A 17,494-nucleotide genomic window follows, 5' to 3' on the forward strand; every position below is an offset into this window, starting at 1 on the left:
ATCTATTAGCAAAGGCATCAAACATAAAGAATAAAGAGGACATATAATAATCACATAAGGGTATAGGCCAAGATGAGTTTCTAGGGTTAGTTGTGAGACAATGTGGTCATGTGACCAACATCATCCTCCTGACCCTAAGACTTTTCAAGAGCCACACGTGATGGTATGTGACAACCAATAAATGAACTGGTTTTCCTGCAGAGGCATTATTATCACCCATGGACCAAGATGACTATTTGATTAGCTTCTTGGGTATGGCAACCTATATAAATGGAAGAAACAATTGCCCCTCCTCGAAGGAGCTTCCCCTGCCCTCCCCAGTTTGAAAGAGATAAGAATATTTTATGGGTATTTAATTCATTCTCACTCTAAATATCTGACCTTAGAAAATGAAATAACAAGGTCATCATCACATCCTAGATTTATTACAACTGACCTGCAGGCAAAAAGGATAGAACTATAACATAAACACTTCAATTCCATGATATATCTTAAATAGAGAAGCAATTCAAACCAGAGTACAGGATAAAATATTCCAAAGCTCTGAGAAGCAGATATGTTACTAAGATCCATTTTACAGACAAATAAGGCAATATCCCTGCACATTAGCTTTTTGATAATTTTTATACATTTTTCTATGGTACAAGAAAAAAAAATAACCAGAGCTCACAATGTACAGTTCTTACACTATTTTCACAGTCCGTGAACACTGTATACCCCCTTTTTTTTAAAAAATAAAGATACACTGTAATAAACTCCTTGCCCTTAATAGTTTATAATAATCTATGATTAATACACTAATAAATTGCCTCTTTTATAAGATCATCCACACAAGAGAATGGTCAGAGAGCTCCTGGACAGTCAGAATTGCTTTCATCCCCATTAGAAAAATAGCAAAGTGACCGTGTGCTGAACCAGACAGGAAGAAGTTGACAATAGAGAAAACTCCCCTCAGAAGAGATGCAGGAAAGGGCAACAGCTTAAATGCAGTAGAAGGAAGGCATACATCCTGTCTGTCACTTCTCATGTCTCTGACAAATATACATAATGACCAAAAAGGAAGAACCATTTAAAAATTCTGAAATTACAGGCATGTAACTTCCAATAGCACCATTCTTTCTTTATTGTTCTATTTTCTAATATTAATATCCATCACAAGCCCTGGGAGGAGAATGAGCAATTGCTGCCATGATTTAGTTCTGTGATGGATACATATCCCCTGCAGACCCAACCATGTCTAATATATACTCTAGCATGCCTCTAACCATGCATAATAATTTTTGCTACACACAGTCTAACTTTTAGAGTCCCAGGATACAGAGAGAAAGTACACAGCTGACACCCAAAGAGGGGCTGGCTGATACCTGTTAGCAAAAGGCAGGAGACTTAAATGGCTTTCTAACACTTCCTATCTTTGGGCATTTTTTATCCACCAAGAATTCCAATTCTAGGAAGCCATTTCAAATTGGCTTCTGGTCAAATCTATTTCCAGTAGAAAAAAAAGATTCTTTTATCACACTATCCAGTGTGCCATACTTCCTAACCCCTATAACATTAAAATATATCACAAGTCATATTCGGGACTAAAGGCCATTGTTATGGAAGTTTGAGGGAAATAAAAAAATTCACACACGATGAAAGGTTCAAATAGTAGATTAAGCAAACAGTAATATAGCAACCACAGGCAGCCACACAAAGCAAATTTTTCAGGAACTGAAGTTCTGGAGAACAGAGATGACTAGAAGCAAATCCTGTGCTGTTTGTAGGAAACAAACTTCCACCTAATCAACCAAAGCAATTTGTCCTCTCATCTATCACTGCATTATGTCTAGAAAAGTATCAGGCCTACAGCAAAGGAAAGTCAGAACTAGAATCACTAAGTTGCCTGGGAGAAGACCTTAGGATTAAAAAAAAAAGTTCAGCTTTGCCCTTTGCACTGTTTTCTCTTCATTTAATCCTGGGGGTCTGTGGTAGGTGGAGCATCATTTTGGCAGCACACTGAATTCTAATAAATCAAAGATTCTTAAGGTCAGCACCTTCTATGACAAGTGGCAAACTCCTGGATCTTCCCAATGAAGAAAAGCTGTATTGGGAAAGGAGAAAAAGAACACATTCTGTCCTGTCTCAGGGTTTTAATGTTAATAGTCTCTTTCAACGCAACATTTTTTTTGGTAACGACAGTCACTCTAATTTAATATATTTCATTTGAACAGGAAATTCAGTTGAGCACACTGACCCAGAACATACATGGTGACTGTAAAGCAACAGAACATCAAATCAGTAAATCTATTGCACTTAGTGAAGAAAGTAAATTCCTCCTTTGTCGTTCAACTTCAGAAGGCGCTGTGTGTCTCACTGGCCTTGCCAGTTCTTCTCATTCAGTCCTACATCTCTACATTTGCACATGGCACACTTATGTTGCCTCCTTCTTAAAACATTTGGGAATTTGAGAACACCATTCTAGTAGCTGCATCTCCAAGTTTTGAGTCTAGAAACGAATTTAAAACGCAATCCAATCACTGTCAATAGATCAATTATACTGACTTCCACATATCATGAATATGCTCATCACAAAAGGGTAGGATGAGGTCTCTCTGACCAGCACTAACACTGTGTGATCAATCAGATATTATAGGGATGCACTTTCTATGTGACAAGAATATACAGACATGATGGAAACGAACACCAATCTTATTGCACATGGTGTCTGGGCAAGCAATAAAAACACTGTGATGGATGAAAATTCTTTACATCTTGTTTCCTCTCAGCCCTTTTTCTAGAGTTTGACGTAGCAGCAATATCAATCAACATACATGGGAGAGGTGGGAGTTGCTGGCATTTGATCCAGGATTTTACAAACGTAGCATGCAACCTCCACTGTGCGCTCTTCATACATCAAAATAAAGGGATGTTTCTAAAAGGCAATCAAAAATTCAATAATTAATACTTCTCGCTAGGACAATGCAGAACTTTGTATATTTTAACACAACCCAAAGCTACAAGCAAGTGTACAAGTTCAGAATAGTGACAAAAGCAAAATTTTAATATCTGGTGTTAGGTGTATGTGGAAGATGGAAATATGTCGTGTCCTTAACTAGTACTGACACCAACTCTTACACCACTATTTCAGGGAAGGGAAGAAGCTGCTCTCTGCTGGTAACTAATCACTACAATGAAAAGGAGTCTGACCATGGGGGGGAGGGGGGGTGTTGTGTGTAACAGCTACCCTTCCTCACACAAAAGTGGTCAGGCAACATGCTGAAGCATCAAGGGAAGCACTCTGAAAGAAGACTTTCCACTGTTCTGCTGTGGGGAAGCAAGCTTGACCAAAAGGAGCCCCCTTTGCAGCAATGGTTGCCTTTATCCAAAACAGCTTCAACCAGTACCAGCTCTATAAAAACTAATCAACTTAGCAGGATGTGTCAGCAACTTACCAAGATCTTGCTATCTTTATGATATTTCACCCAGATGTTAAAGCTCTGTCTCTTTGACCCAAGTAATTTCTTTCTGTTTCTAATGGGTCTCCTTTATTACTTCTCTAAACTGACTAGTGCCTTTCGAATCAATACCAGGGTGAAACATGACTCAACCTTGGTATTACCTTTAGAATACCAAGGCTGGTTGTTTTTCGATGTCTTATTGCTGATTTTACCCAGTACTTCTTCCTGTCAATATTTCCATGTGACTGGATGTGACTGGATCATAGATACATCTTCCTAATAAAAGTTGAACAAATGGGAGAGACAATATAGCCATATTCAATTTCCCTATAATTGGAAGTTTCCACATGTGTAAAACATTGGTTCTTTAGCCCTAAATCTGTGATCCTCTGACATGTATGCCTGCATTTGAATATAAATGTTCTTTTAATGAATGAACAAAAAAAATTATATGACCCTCTGACTACCTTTTCTTGGCGGTGGGGGGAAATTGCCAAAGGATATTTAAATCTAATCTATCCCTTATAAATATGAGCTACTATTACCTGCAGTTACATAGAACAAAATTCACCACAGACAAATAAATATTCCCATAGATCTTTATGGCCTAGCCAATCTGGATAATTTAGGTTTTCCTGAATTCCTTTTCTTCACTAACACATAGGTATGGTGAACTGTCACAGGCATTTGTAGCCATAAAAACAAGGAGACATTGACAGGAGACATTGACAGACATTTTATACATATACCTGGTGCCTCCCCCTTACAGATGTTGGCTTTTTATATTTAAATATTCCCTTGCTTTCTGCATGTGTGTGCGTGTGCGTGTGTGTGTGTGTGTATAAACAAAGAGATAGGAGTCAGCCAGGGAGTGGGAAGGGGGAATCTCCCAACCACCAGTTGTCATCTAGCCTCTGCTGGAGATTTAAATATATCTGACAAAGTGATCACAAAGGCAGGTTGTTCCTTAAAGTGAATGTCAGAATTCAGAAAAGCATTTTTTAAACTCATATAGAAAAACTTTAAAATACAAAAAGTTCTCTTTACACATAACTTTTATTATGTGTATATTTAGACTATATTCTAATGTGTTAAATTGTACTTAGCACAGTCTGCCCCAAAAATGTTATCAGTTATATGAAAGATCAATATTCTTGCAAACCAAATGACTAATAAGCCTACAATCTCATACTCACCAGAAGTTCCTTATACTTTGGCCTTTTGGATTCATCCTTTGTAAGGCTAAAACAATTGAAAAATAGGATTGTTAAAATGTGGAGACACTACTATGTTTTTCTTTTCTTAAATGAAATAAACTCATCTTCTAGGATAGAACAGCTTCTTTTTGAACAAATATAAAACCCAACAAAAAGGAAACTCAAGACCTCTTCTTGTGATTCATGACCAGGGCTTATATTCTCTCCTCAAAATAACCTTCCATTTCACTTTTTATAACTGCCAGTATAGCAAGTATTTTGGTGAGATAAGACCTAATTCAGTAGTACAGATAAATTTAGCTTTTATTCAGGAAGACTCCTGGGGGCAACTTATGAATAGTGAGGGCAATAAAGAGTCCAAGGCTAATGTGACAGCTAGTAAATGCCAGGGGTGGAGACTTAGATCTAGGTCTTCTGACTCCTAACCCACTGTTTTTACCACTGTTGTTAAAGTGAATCTTTGGCCCTGTCTCAGCACAACATACTAGATAACTTATTTTTCTGAAAAATTTTCTAGGGATTTCTTAAAGAGCTAGTAGCTAACTGGCATCTTGATCCCGTAGGGCAGGGGTTCTTAAATTTTATTGTATCATGAACCCCTCTGGCAGTCTGCTGAAGTCTACAGACTCCTCCTCAGTATCATTTTCAAATTAATCAAATTTGATACATAGAAAATCAAAGATTTAATATTTTCCCCATCTAAGTCCCCTTGTTATAAGGGGTGGGGGCAAGAGTTTAAAAAAGGAGGAAAAAACAGCAGATGTAGAGAGTAAGGCTTGGCATATTCTTTGTGTGGAAGGAGGATGGGAAATCAAAGCCTCCTTCTTTCATTCATCTTTAAATTTGAAGCTCTGCTGCTAAAGCTCCTGTGAAGTGCTAGATACCTTCAGGTAGGTGAAGGATAACCACATTCATTATGCCATTAATAAAGTATTTTCTCTTTAAAAAGTAAAATTTAATTTCTTTAGAGGCACCATAGTGCAATACAAAGTCTGCTGGATTTGGAATTGGAAGAATTGGATTTGAATCCTGATCTCTGTCACTACTACCTATATGATTTTTGGCAAGTAACTTCATCTCTTTAGGTCTTAATCTCCTTATTTGTAAAACAAGAGGATTGGGACAGGTGATTTCTATTCCTTCTAATTCTAAATCTGTGATTCTATGACCCTCATCATGTAGTGGGCTGAGCGCAGCAAGGAAGAAATATCTTCACATAGATGACAATCTTCAAAGTAAGAAGATACCTTAGATATGATCTCATCTTACAGCTGAGGAAACTGGCTCAGGTAGGTTAAGTAACTTGTTCAAAGTCACACAGGCCGCAAGAAGGGCACAGATTGGAATCTAGGTTTTATTAGTCCAAATCCAGTGCCCTTTCCACTACTTCTTTTCCTCTATCACTTTGTTTTCCTGATACTTAGAGTTTCATTCTAACATTAAAAATAAAAAGCATACATGACAAAATAACAACTACTACAAAAAGTGCAAGAAAGCAAGCATGAAAGATGCTGAGAGAAGAAAGAGGATAAAAATTTCAAAAAAAACTCTCATAGCAGGTGAACTCAGGTTAAAGGCAATAATTCATATTGTGTCCAAAGAACCCATAAAACACTCTCCTTTCTATAGAAAGCTTATTTATACCAGGGATGGTTCTGGGAGTGAGGGAAAGAACAAGAAATATCTGTGTGTAAAAAATAAAAGGGCTTACTAAACTTTAAAGGAATAAACAAATATTCCTCTACTTCTCAGAAATTTAAATATAGGAGCAGCTAGGTGGCACAGCGGATAGAGTGCTGGCCCTGGATTCAGGAGGACCTGGGCTCAAATCCAGCCTCACACACATAACACTCACTAGCTGTGTGACTCTGGGCAAGTCACTCAACCTCAACTGCCTCATTAAAAAAATAAAAAATAAAAAGGAGAAGGAGAAGGAGAAATATAAATGTAGAAAGATCTTGTGGATTAAATGAAGAACTCCTATAGCGTTCTTCAAGCCCTTCTCCAATAAGGAGATCCCTTTGAACAAGACGATATTTAGATTCTGGAATGTATGCTTAAACAATTAGTATCTATTAGTTAGATATTTACTTATTATTATTATATATTTGTTATTATTTATTAGATAAACAACTGCTATTTATCCCTTATAAATTATAGACTTAAAAAAGGTAAGATCTGAGTAAAGTAAAAAGCAAACTCTTTTCTCATTAAAGAGAGTGAATAAAGCTCATATAGCTGTATGACCTTGGGTAAAGTCATTTGAAGTTTCTGTGCCTCTGTTTTCTAACTGAACTGGACTAGACAAATCCTCTTCCAGTTATAACCTGTAACTGAATGAAGGCAAATGAAATTATACACGACAAGAGAGACCTGACTCTCTCAAACAGACAGACAGACAGACAGACAGACAGACACACACACACACACACACACACACACACACACACACACACACACACACGGTGTGAGACTTGCAAAATTTAACTTCTCTAAGTCTCAGTTTCCTAATTTATAAAATTGTTTGCATCTAAATAGTACTTTAGGATTTGCAAAGTGACACAACTGATATTCATAAAACTCTAGGAAGTAGGTGCTGTCATTATCCTCATTTTACAGATAAGAAAATTGAGGCTGAGAACGGTCAAGTGAGTTGCCCAAGGTCACACTGCTAGCAAGTGTCGGGGATAAATGCAAAGTCAGGTAAGTCCAGTAAGCACTTTTTATCCATTAAGTCATCCAAAGTGGCCACTAACAGCTACCTTGCCAGGAGCTGAAGATCAAATGAACATTGGTAAATCAGAATGAGACCTGAATATATGTATATATTTACATGCGTGTATGCATGCATGTGTACACATATACATGCATACAAAGTATTATTTATATTATAGAAATATTTAAGCACCTTTTGTAGGAAGGACTAAAATCAATTAAGAAATTTATTGCAACTTCTAGGCTAATGAAAATATCAAGTCAATAAATGAATAATCTCTTGTTTTTATTCTGTGTTGTTAGGGTCAGAGTAATAACACAATAATACAATCCTGACAACATTAATTTGTGAGCAAACTGAGGCCCATACAGCGACTTGCCCAAGGTCACACAAGCAATAAATTACAAAGTTGAGATTTGAATCCAAATTCTTAATTCTACACTCAGCACTCTTTTCCCTGTCTGCTTCAAGAGTCCTAAGAAAGCCAGTTCAGTTTAAATCATAGAAATGCTCAGAAAATCAAAAGAATGCCTAGTATTAGCTAACCTTTACCCTGAATTTCACCAGAATCTCTTGGTCTAGTTCTAGGGCAGTGGAAAATTTTCCTCTCACAGCAGCTGCTGACTATTCCAGTGCTTCCTAAGTATAGGTAACATTAGATTAAGCACTGAAGTGGTTAAGAAAAAAAAGAGAAGAGAAAATAATTTAATGAGAGCTAAGAAATACCATATCTAACAGGTAATAATATAAGTTAATCAGTCAAATGAGTACTGTAGACCAGTAGTTCCCAATACTTTAAAATACAAGAATCCTCTTCCAAGATTTAAAAAAACCCAACATCACATCAAATATATTGATTTAAAATGTTATCTATTTACTATGCTACAGTCTCTTGCACAAAGTTTTTATTAAATGCTTACTGGATTAATCAATTAATATGGATTGATGGACCCCTTGTGGTAATGATACAAGCCCCCCCCCGTACTCTGTGGACCCTCAGACTGGGAACTACTTGTGCTGGAATCTGAAAGACAGGTAAGGATTGGATAAGCAGAGGGGACTGGAAAGATGTTCCAGCCACCAGGAAAGGGAGGAGTAAACATATGCAATGAATAATAAATTGGCATATTCAGGAGACAGTGAGAAGCAGAACCTGGATGGAAAAGAAAGTAATCTTTTTATTCATTTACTAATTTAACCAACATTTGTTAACCACCTACTTATGTACAGAGCACTAGAGGAGATTCAAAAGTCCCTGTACTCACATGGAGCTTATAGTCTAGGAGGGAGATAAGACACGTACTCAGGCAATTATAATATAAATAAGTGCATAAAGAGTTGGAAAGTAGTGGTACAAATATATTATAGTTAACTTTGAATACAAGACTAAGGAATTTAGATTTAAGTCAACAGGCAATGGGGAGCCATTTTAGGTTTTTTTTTAAAATAGGTAGATAACACGAGGAAATTCATATTGCAGGATGACTAAAATATTTGGTAAAAGACAGACTGGAAGAAACTACAGTGAGGAGTTTGGTTACTGTACTAAGGCCTGGTGGGAAACTCTGATGTCAGGATGAGATTTTCAGGAAGGGTCCTCACATTGGCGTGAACTTCAATACAGCTATTACTATAATTATATCAAGTTTCAGTGTGTTAAGTACTCACCACAAGTTGACAAAGTTAATGAAGCTTGGGGAAAATTCCCTTTCCTCGGAATTACTCAGCTGTGGGGGGTCTCCTTTTACTACTTGTGTCAGCTGATCAAATACGCTGTTCCACTTTGGGTAAGGGAATCGGCCCGTAGCCAGCTCATACTGAGGAGAGGAGAGAGGTAAAAGCAACACACACTCGGAATCATTTAATAGCCCATATAAATGGCTTTAAATCCAGGCACCCAAACAAAAGTTTTGGAAGAGGCCCTACCTAGGACCCCAAGACAAGATCCCAGTAGGGCCAGTACTAATCATTTTGGGGAAATTGAAGTGTGGAGTCCATAAAAAACTACAATTAGAAATCAGGCAAATAAAAGAAACTGCATATCAGACAAATTCAAGGACTTTGGACTACAGAGCTACCTTAGTGAAAGGACATTCTGGTGTGTAGACAGGGCTCCTTGAGTAATCAACTGTCGGATCAGATATCTAAATAAATCTTGAAGGGACCTCAGAGGCCATATAATCCAAACCCTTCATTTTACAAATGAGGAAAGTGACTTGCCCAAGGTCACATAGGTAGTAAGCATCAGAAGCAGATCTGAATTCAGGTCCTCTGACTCCAGAGCCAGTCTTCTTTCCACTGTATCATGCTGCCTCCAATTGAGACTCCTGAGTTCATCCAGAGTCCATCCAGAGTAGATAGCTCTATCGTGAAGGGCATCTGAGAGGTGAGGACGAGGGAGAAGGTAGGGAAACAGAGTCTAAATGGGCACACCCCCCTGAGGTGATACAAAACATTCTCTCCATTGAGGGGTTCTCTGAGATAGGTCCCAGGTACTCGGTATTAGGCCACTGACATGAGAGGTATACCCAAGTATGAGTAGGGGACCCGGCAGAAGCCCTTGATCAAGCCACTTCCATGAAGTGAGGACTGAATATATAAGATAGGAAAACCACATATGAGCTGAGCTCAATGAACGAATCTTTGGAATTCCTTGTTTTCTTTTCCTGTTCTGTTTTGTTATAGGTGGAACATCCAATAATGCCTGACTAGGAGCAAACCCTCCACACTTTACCTTGAATTAGGTTTATAACAATGGTATTTAAAGTAATGCCTCAAAACCATCCAAATCAAGAAATGAATACCTGTCTCACAATATACCCCTAAAATACTTGACAATCCCCAGTATGCTTATTTCTTACTCTTCTACAGAATTATTTCAGAAGGAATCTAGTCCTGAACAAGAATTCCTTCTAAAACATAAGCAACAAATGGTCATCTAGCTTATGCCTCACAAATCAAGATATACTTTTCAGAATGTTTAAACGGTTAAAAGAAAGTACTGACAACATCTAATTTCTTCATACTGACAGTTAACCAATGTGACTAAGTACAAAAATGATTAGAGAAAAAGATGACAATTGGAGAGAACAGCACACCAGGGACTGTTGTTCCACAGTCCTCTCCAATTTAGTTAACTTAGAAGGATTGAATCACAACGTTAGTATGTCCACCCACAGAAAGGTAAACTATTATTTAAAATCATGGCCAGCTTTACAGCTAGGCAAAACTATAGCTTTGTCTTCATGATGTGTTCACATTGCACAGTCCTGCCCCCAACTCTCTTCCCTCCTCTGCCCCTCCAACATGTACCTCTCCCCACCAAGCGAAGTGCTATTAGAAATTAATTCTTTAACTTTAATATTTATTATTCTATGTTCTGATTGTTTTAATAAAGATATGACTCGAAGTATCATATACTTCCCCTTCTTTGTTTGACCTAACAAATTTTATCATTTTCTTTCCTAATTTCTGACATACTTCCAACTGAATAGTTGCAAAGACCAGAAAGCTCACTGGTTCTCTATTCAATATCAAATATCTGACTTTATTACAGGAGCACTTATGAACTGAGTTTTCTTGAGACTTAATCTCCTATATTTCACAGTGGACTATCCAATCTCATATGCTGCTTTTATCACTCATTTGCACTTCAACACGAATAAATTTGTGGGATATTTTTCTGGAGAATGGGATTTAAGAGATCAAGGAAAAAAACATGAAGACATCCCATTACATGAGAAAGGCAAAATCAGAATGGATCTGGGACTCAATATGATCATCAGAATTCTTCATTTCTTCTCTACTGACACTTCTACGGAAATTCAGGATCTCCCCATTAAAGTATCTTACTACTGCTGCATAAATGACAATTACACATATTCGCAAGAAACAGTGAAAACAAGAAACATCACCCACTAGATGAATCAGGTTTAAGCATTACCACATGTAAATGAAGAAAAACATCCTTCAACAGCTTGGTGACTAGGTTGGGGATCCTTAAGAGTCCATTAAATCACATTCTTTACTAGATAAATTTGAAGTAGTTCATCACTATGGGGGATGGCTCTCAAGTGACAAATCTACTGCTCAAATACTAAGTTTAATTATAGACTTTTTTTTGTGGGTGGGTGGGTGGGGTAGGGGTGGAAGGGGTGGAGGGGAAGGTGATGTTGGTGGGGGATTTATTTCCTTTCCACCTGAGGATTTGGTTAAAATGTGGCTAAAATGTAGGCACTATCTTTCCCCAAAGTATAGGCTAAAGTCTGACATCACCTGGTAGCCAGTACTCCACAAATAGACCTCTTCAAAATAAGTTAGTAAGAATCAAGGTAGCATATTAGGAAGATCATTAAACTTTATGTCAGAAAAGACACGGGTTCACATCCTGCCTCCAAAACTTATCAGCTGCATGAACATAGGCAGGTCACTTAACCATTGTAAATTCAATTTCTCCACATATAAAATGGTGACAGTGTGCCTGTAATACTTGTATTACAGGCTTCTTCTAAAGAGCAACTTAGATAAAGTGTGGGACAAACGTAGCATTTTAAGTGAAATGGAAGTGTCAGCTATTATTATCGTTACTGTTGTTGCTAATGTTAAGTAGGTTGGCCCTTGGATGACAAGTACAATTCACTGAAGGACCCTGTGAAACTAACTTCATAGAACCAGTGAGAGTGGCCCTACTGGCAAAGTCTTTGAGAACTCATTATACCATGATAGAGCACTAGAGGAAGACTGTAATGGAGAAACCAAGACACAGAAAAAGAAGAACAAAGATGAGGGAGACCCTCTCTCTAAAAATTTTCAAGCAAGTGACAGTGCTGAGTAGACAGATATTTTTAAAAATGGTTTGCATGAATGTACCAAAGAAAATGACTATTTAAAAAAAAGTCACCTGCTTCAATTTGCTGAGATAAGCTAATTTTATCAAAATATTATAATAAAGGATTTTAAGCATTCTGGATATCATAACATACTGTAACAATACTAAGGTGAGTGAGTGTATCATTTCTGGGTGCTTTAAAAACCATGCACCTTTGTAATCAAACTGATTGCCTATTGGCATTCTCATACTTTGAGGATTTACTATTTATAGGCAAAACTCCACAAGAAAAGTAAATCAAATATAAAGCCTAAATACGAATGCCTTCTATGCCTGGCAAAACTTTGTGGAAAATATTTATTTCATGCTTTGTTGTTCTTTTTCAGTTGAAAAGGTATTTTACAATGAGGAAATAGAATGTAAAAAGAAATTATTCAACATACCAGTGTGATCCCCAAACTCCACACATCAGAACGAACATCGTATCCTTGTCTCGATGCACTTGGGTCTATCCTTTCAGGCTAGAACAGAAATGAAAGCCCCAGTCAATGTAATATTCAATTTCAACATGGGAATAGGAACTCAGAATAAACAAATAAATATAGTCTGGAGTCTTTTGATAGGAGATATAGCAGATCCATTTTTTTCTCCAAGAAACTGAGTATTTTACCAAATTATATTCACTGGCACAATCATGTCAACTCACCAATAGGAAAATAAACATATCCAAGTCAGTTGCAAGAATAACCATACAGATATTTCTCATGCCATTATTAAAGACAAAGAAACTATTACTGCTAGGACTGGTAATTATTTTTCTGAGAATTTAGAGAATATTATAAGAAAGACAGCAAAACATAGTCAATTTTAAATCTTATCAGAATCTCTATGAAAAAGCACAAGAGGTAAAAATTACCATTAGAATCTAGGGTTTTGTTTGTTTAACAAAATTATGTCCTGGTTCACAATAATACTGTTTGTTACAAAGGAATTTTCTAAGATTTAAGCCAGTATACTGAATTATTCCAATGTGCATAAATGTTTAAAAAAAAAAAGACCTAACAGTCACTGAAGGATATTCCCTCACAGTACTGGTCCAATATACTATAGCTAGATAGCTAGAGAGTTGAATGAATGACTGAATGAATGGAGTTGCTGGGCATCAACAGGAAAACATACCAGAACTGAAACAGACTCATTACCTTACCCTTGCACAAAGTCATGCTATACCTGTACCTAGAACAGAGTGCCTGGCATAATGAGCATTTAATAACTGCTTATTGATTGTATGAAGACTAGATATAGTTCTGGCTGCTACCTCTGGAAAAATGCATAATCCAACTGCCTGAGATTAATAGCTTTCTTTACCACATGAGAATGTTGTCTACTGCCATCTCTAATTGTATGCCACAAGAAACTGTATTTCGTTCAGTGATGACTAACAATTTTTCCAGTGACTTGGGGAAAGGCATCAATGGTATGTTTACTAAATTTATAGATGATTTAAAATTGTGACATATGGCTAACATGTTGGATAAAAGTAAGAATCCCAAAAGATTCTGACAGGTTAGGATACTGAGCTATAGATAAGAGCTATAGGAATAAAATCTTATATTGGGTTCAAAAAATCAATTTCACTGTTCAAAATGGCTTACTTAGAAGTTCATCATAAAAATAACTGAGGTTATTTTCCCTCAAAAATTTGTTTTTAATTATTTTTGGAATTCTTTTATTTTTAAATTGAGTTCTAAATTCTCTCCCTTCTTCCCCTACCTCTCCCACCAAGAATGCAAGCAAATGAGATTATAGGTATCAAATCAAGCAAAATATATTTCCATATTAGCCATATTATTTTAAAAAGCAAGAAAAATAAAACTTCAACTTGTACTTAGTGTCCATCAGTTCTCTCTCTGGAGGTGGATAGCATTTTTCCATCATAAATCCTTTGGAACTCTCTTGGATCATTACATATATCAGAGTAGCCAAGTAGCCAAGTCTTTCACAGCTATTATCATTACAACATTGCTGTTACTGTGTACAATCTCTCCTGGTTCTTCTCACTTCACCTCACAATAGTTCATATGGGTCTTGCCATGATTTTTTCCCCTGAAAATATGCCCCTTGTCATTTCTTATACTCAATAGTACTCCATTACAATCATATACACTACAACTTGGTCAGTCATTCCCAAATTGATTAGTATCCCTTCAATTCCCAATTCTTTGCAACCACAAAAAGAGCTGCTATAAATATTTTTGTGCATATAGGTCCTCTTTTTCCTTTGATCTCTTTGGCATAGAGACCTTGTAGTGGTATTATATGGAGTCAAAGATTAAGCACAGTTTTAGAGCCCTTTGTTCCAAATTGTTTTCCAAAAAGGCTAGACCAATTCACAACTCCATCAACAGTTCATTAGTGTACCTATTTTGCCCTCATATTCTCAAGCATTTGTCATTCCTTATGGGTGTGAGGTGGTACCTCAGAGTTGTTTCAATTTGCATTTCTCTAATCAATAGTGATTTAGAGCATTTCTTCATATGACTATAGATAGCTTTCATTTCTTCTTCTGAAAACTTTCTGTTCATATACTTTGACCATTTATCAATTAGAAAATGGCTCTTATTTTTATAAATTTGACTTAGTTCTATACTTAGCATATATTTGGAAAATGAGGTCTTATCAGAGCAACTTGCTGTAAAAATTTTTTATATATTATTTTTAGCAAAATGTGGTTTCCCTGATTATCTCTTTTAATTAAGTCTATTTTTGTTTTTGCTTTGTCTGAAATCATGATTGCTACTGCTACCTTTTTATATTTTTTACTTCAGCTGAGGCATAATAGATTCTGCTCCAGCACTTTATTTTAACTCTGCTTGCGTCTTTTTGTTTCATGTCTCTTATAAACAACACAGAGATTCTATTTTCTAATCCATTCTGCTATCTGCTTCCTTTTTAGGAGGAGCTCACACCATTCACATTTACAGTTATGATTACTGTGTATTTCCCTCCAACCCATTTTGTTCTGTTTATCCTTCTTATTCTCTTTTTACCCTGTGCCTCTTCAAAAGTTTGTTTTGCTTCTAACTCCTGCCTCCCTGAATCTACCCTTCCCCATTTCTCTTATTCCCTTACTAAATTACATTTCTACACACACACACACACACACACACACACACACACACACACACACACACTTTCCCCTTCTTTGAACCCATTCCAATGAGTGAGGTTCAAGCACTGCCCGCCACCACTCCATGCCACATTTTGCCCTCTACATGAAAAAGCTCTTTCCTTGTGCACCTCTTTTCTGTGAGATAAGTTACCCCATTCTACCTCTCCCCCCTTCTCCCAGTGCATCCATCTCTCTCTCTCCTTGAATTTTTTTTTGGGGGGGGGCGGGGGGAAGATCATTCCAACATAATTGACTCACACCTATGCCCTCTGTGTAAACTCTAACTAACCTAATAATGATAAAGTTCTTAGGACTTACACATCTTCCAATATATGAATGTAAACAGTTTAATGATGATTACCTTTGATGATTATTCTTGCATACTTCCCTTGAGTCTTCTGTTTGAATATCAAATTTTCTATTCAGCTCTGGTCTTTTCTTCAGGAATGCCTGAAAGCCTCTTATTTCATTTTGCTGTTTAGTCTTTTCAGCCATGTCCAACGTGACACCATTTATGGCAAAGATAATGGAGTGGTTTGTCATTTCCTTCTCCAGTTCGTTTTGTAGATGAGGAAACTGAAGCAAACAGGGTTAAGTGACTTGCTCAGGGTCACACAGCTAGGAACAGGAAGACTCATCTTCCTGACCTCAAGCTTGGCACTCTATCCACTGCAGCACCTAGCTGCCCCTTCTATTTCATTAAAAATCTATTTCTTCCCTTGAAGGATTACATTCAGTTTCACCAAGTTTTTATTCTTGGTTATAACCCTGGCTTCTTTGCTTCTAGAATGTCATATTCCAAGCCATCCATTCTTTTAATGTAGAAGTCATTAAATCTTGTGAGATCCTGACTATGACTATCTGAATTCTCTCTGGCTGCCTGAAGTATTTTCTCTTTAACCTAGGGGGTCTGGAATTTGAATATAATGCTTCCAGGAGTTTTCATTTTGGGAACTCTTTCAGGATGTGATTGGTGGATTCTTTCAATTTCTATTTTGCCCCCTGGGTCAAAGATATCAGGGCAGTTTTCCTTGATAATTTCTTGAAATATGACGTCTAGGTTCTTTCTTTGATCATGCTTTCAGGTATTCCAATAATTCTTCCAATTATTTCTCTTCATTTTTTTAGGTTAGCTGCTTTTCTGATGAGAAGTACACATTTTTTCTTTTTTTTTTAATTTTTTGACTTTGTTTTATTGTTTCTTAATGTTTCATGGAGCCTTTAGCTTCCACTTGCCCAATTTTAAATTTTAAGGAATTATTTTCTTTGTGAACTTTTGTATCTCCTTTTCCATTTGCTCTATTCTGTTTTTTAAGCATTTATTTTCTTCAGTATTTTCTGTGCCTCTTTTACAAAGCTGTTAACTCTCTTTTCATGATTTTCTTGAATCACTCTCATTTCTTTTCCCAATTTTCCTCTACCACTCTTATCTCTTTCTTTATCTCTTCCAGGGCTAAGATATATGTTGGTATGAAATTATTAATAAATACTCTTCAAATCCAGGCATCTACTAGTACTAAATCTATTTAACTGTCTTATTCCGAGCAATACACCAAGGTATCTCCCATGTGTAAACCAAAATCACTCAGGATTTTCTGGAACATTTAATAAGAGAAATAACCTGTCTTGTTCAATTATCCTCTGATAATAATTACCACATGAGACATAAAACAAGGAAATGTTTGTTTGGCAAAGTACTGTTCACTGTGATGGAGAGGATCTGTATCAAGAACAAGCAAGGTTTCCTTCTGGATAGTAAGGTCGCTCCTATTTGCTCACATTATATTGACTGCACCACATCCCCAAACACTGAAGAACTTCCTGGAAGAGATCTTTAATTATTCAAAAAAATTTATCTTGTCCACCCACACAGGAAAGATGAAAGATGTACATCGTCCATATTTCAACATGCATATGATACCCTATAAAGTTTGTCCAATAATATATAGATATTCATATTATCTATACAGACAGTTAAACAGTTGGGCGTAAAATTAAAAAGGAAGAGAACAGGCTGGGTTGCTTTAGGGGAACTGCAAAGCACCGACCTCAAAGTTTCCATAATAGCAAAACTGCATCTTTTCAACACAAATATTTTACTGGTGCTGATATATGACAATG

General features: G+C 36.7%; 1 protein-coding gene across 4 annotated transcripts in view; it reads right to left on the reverse strand.

Moving 5' to 3' along the window:
- Positions 1-406: 406 nt before the first annotated feature.
- Positions 407-17,494, reverse strand: part of MAP2K4 (mitogen-activated protein kinase kinase 4) — a 170,961-nt gene continuing 153,873 nt past the window's right edge. For all 4 annotated transcript variants that reach the window (XM_078155795.1, XM_020965911.2, XM_078155796.1 and 1 more), the window contains 4 exons: positions 12,645-12,722; positions 9,042-9,190; positions 4,637-4,682; positions 407-2,914 (listed from right to left, as the gene is read on the reverse strand). In XM_078155795.1, the coding sequence (XP_078011921.1) occupies positions 2,801-2,914; positions 4,637-4,682; positions 9,042-9,190; positions 12,645-12,722 (387 nt within the window). In that variant the 3' untranslated portion in view covers positions 407-2,800. The remainder of the gene's footprint in view (positions 2,915-4,636; positions 4,683-9,041; positions 9,191-12,644; positions 12,723-17,494) is intronic.

The sequence above is a fragment of the Phascolarctos cinereus genome, unplaced genomic scaffold (assembly GCF_003287225.1).
Source record: "Phascolarctos cinereus isolate Bilbo 61053 unplaced genomic scaffold, phaCin_HiC Scaffold_5;HRSCAF=322, whole genome shotgun sequence".
NCBI lineage: Eukaryota > Metazoa > Chordata > Mammalia > Diprotodontia > Phascolarctidae > Phascolarctos > Phascolarctos cinereus.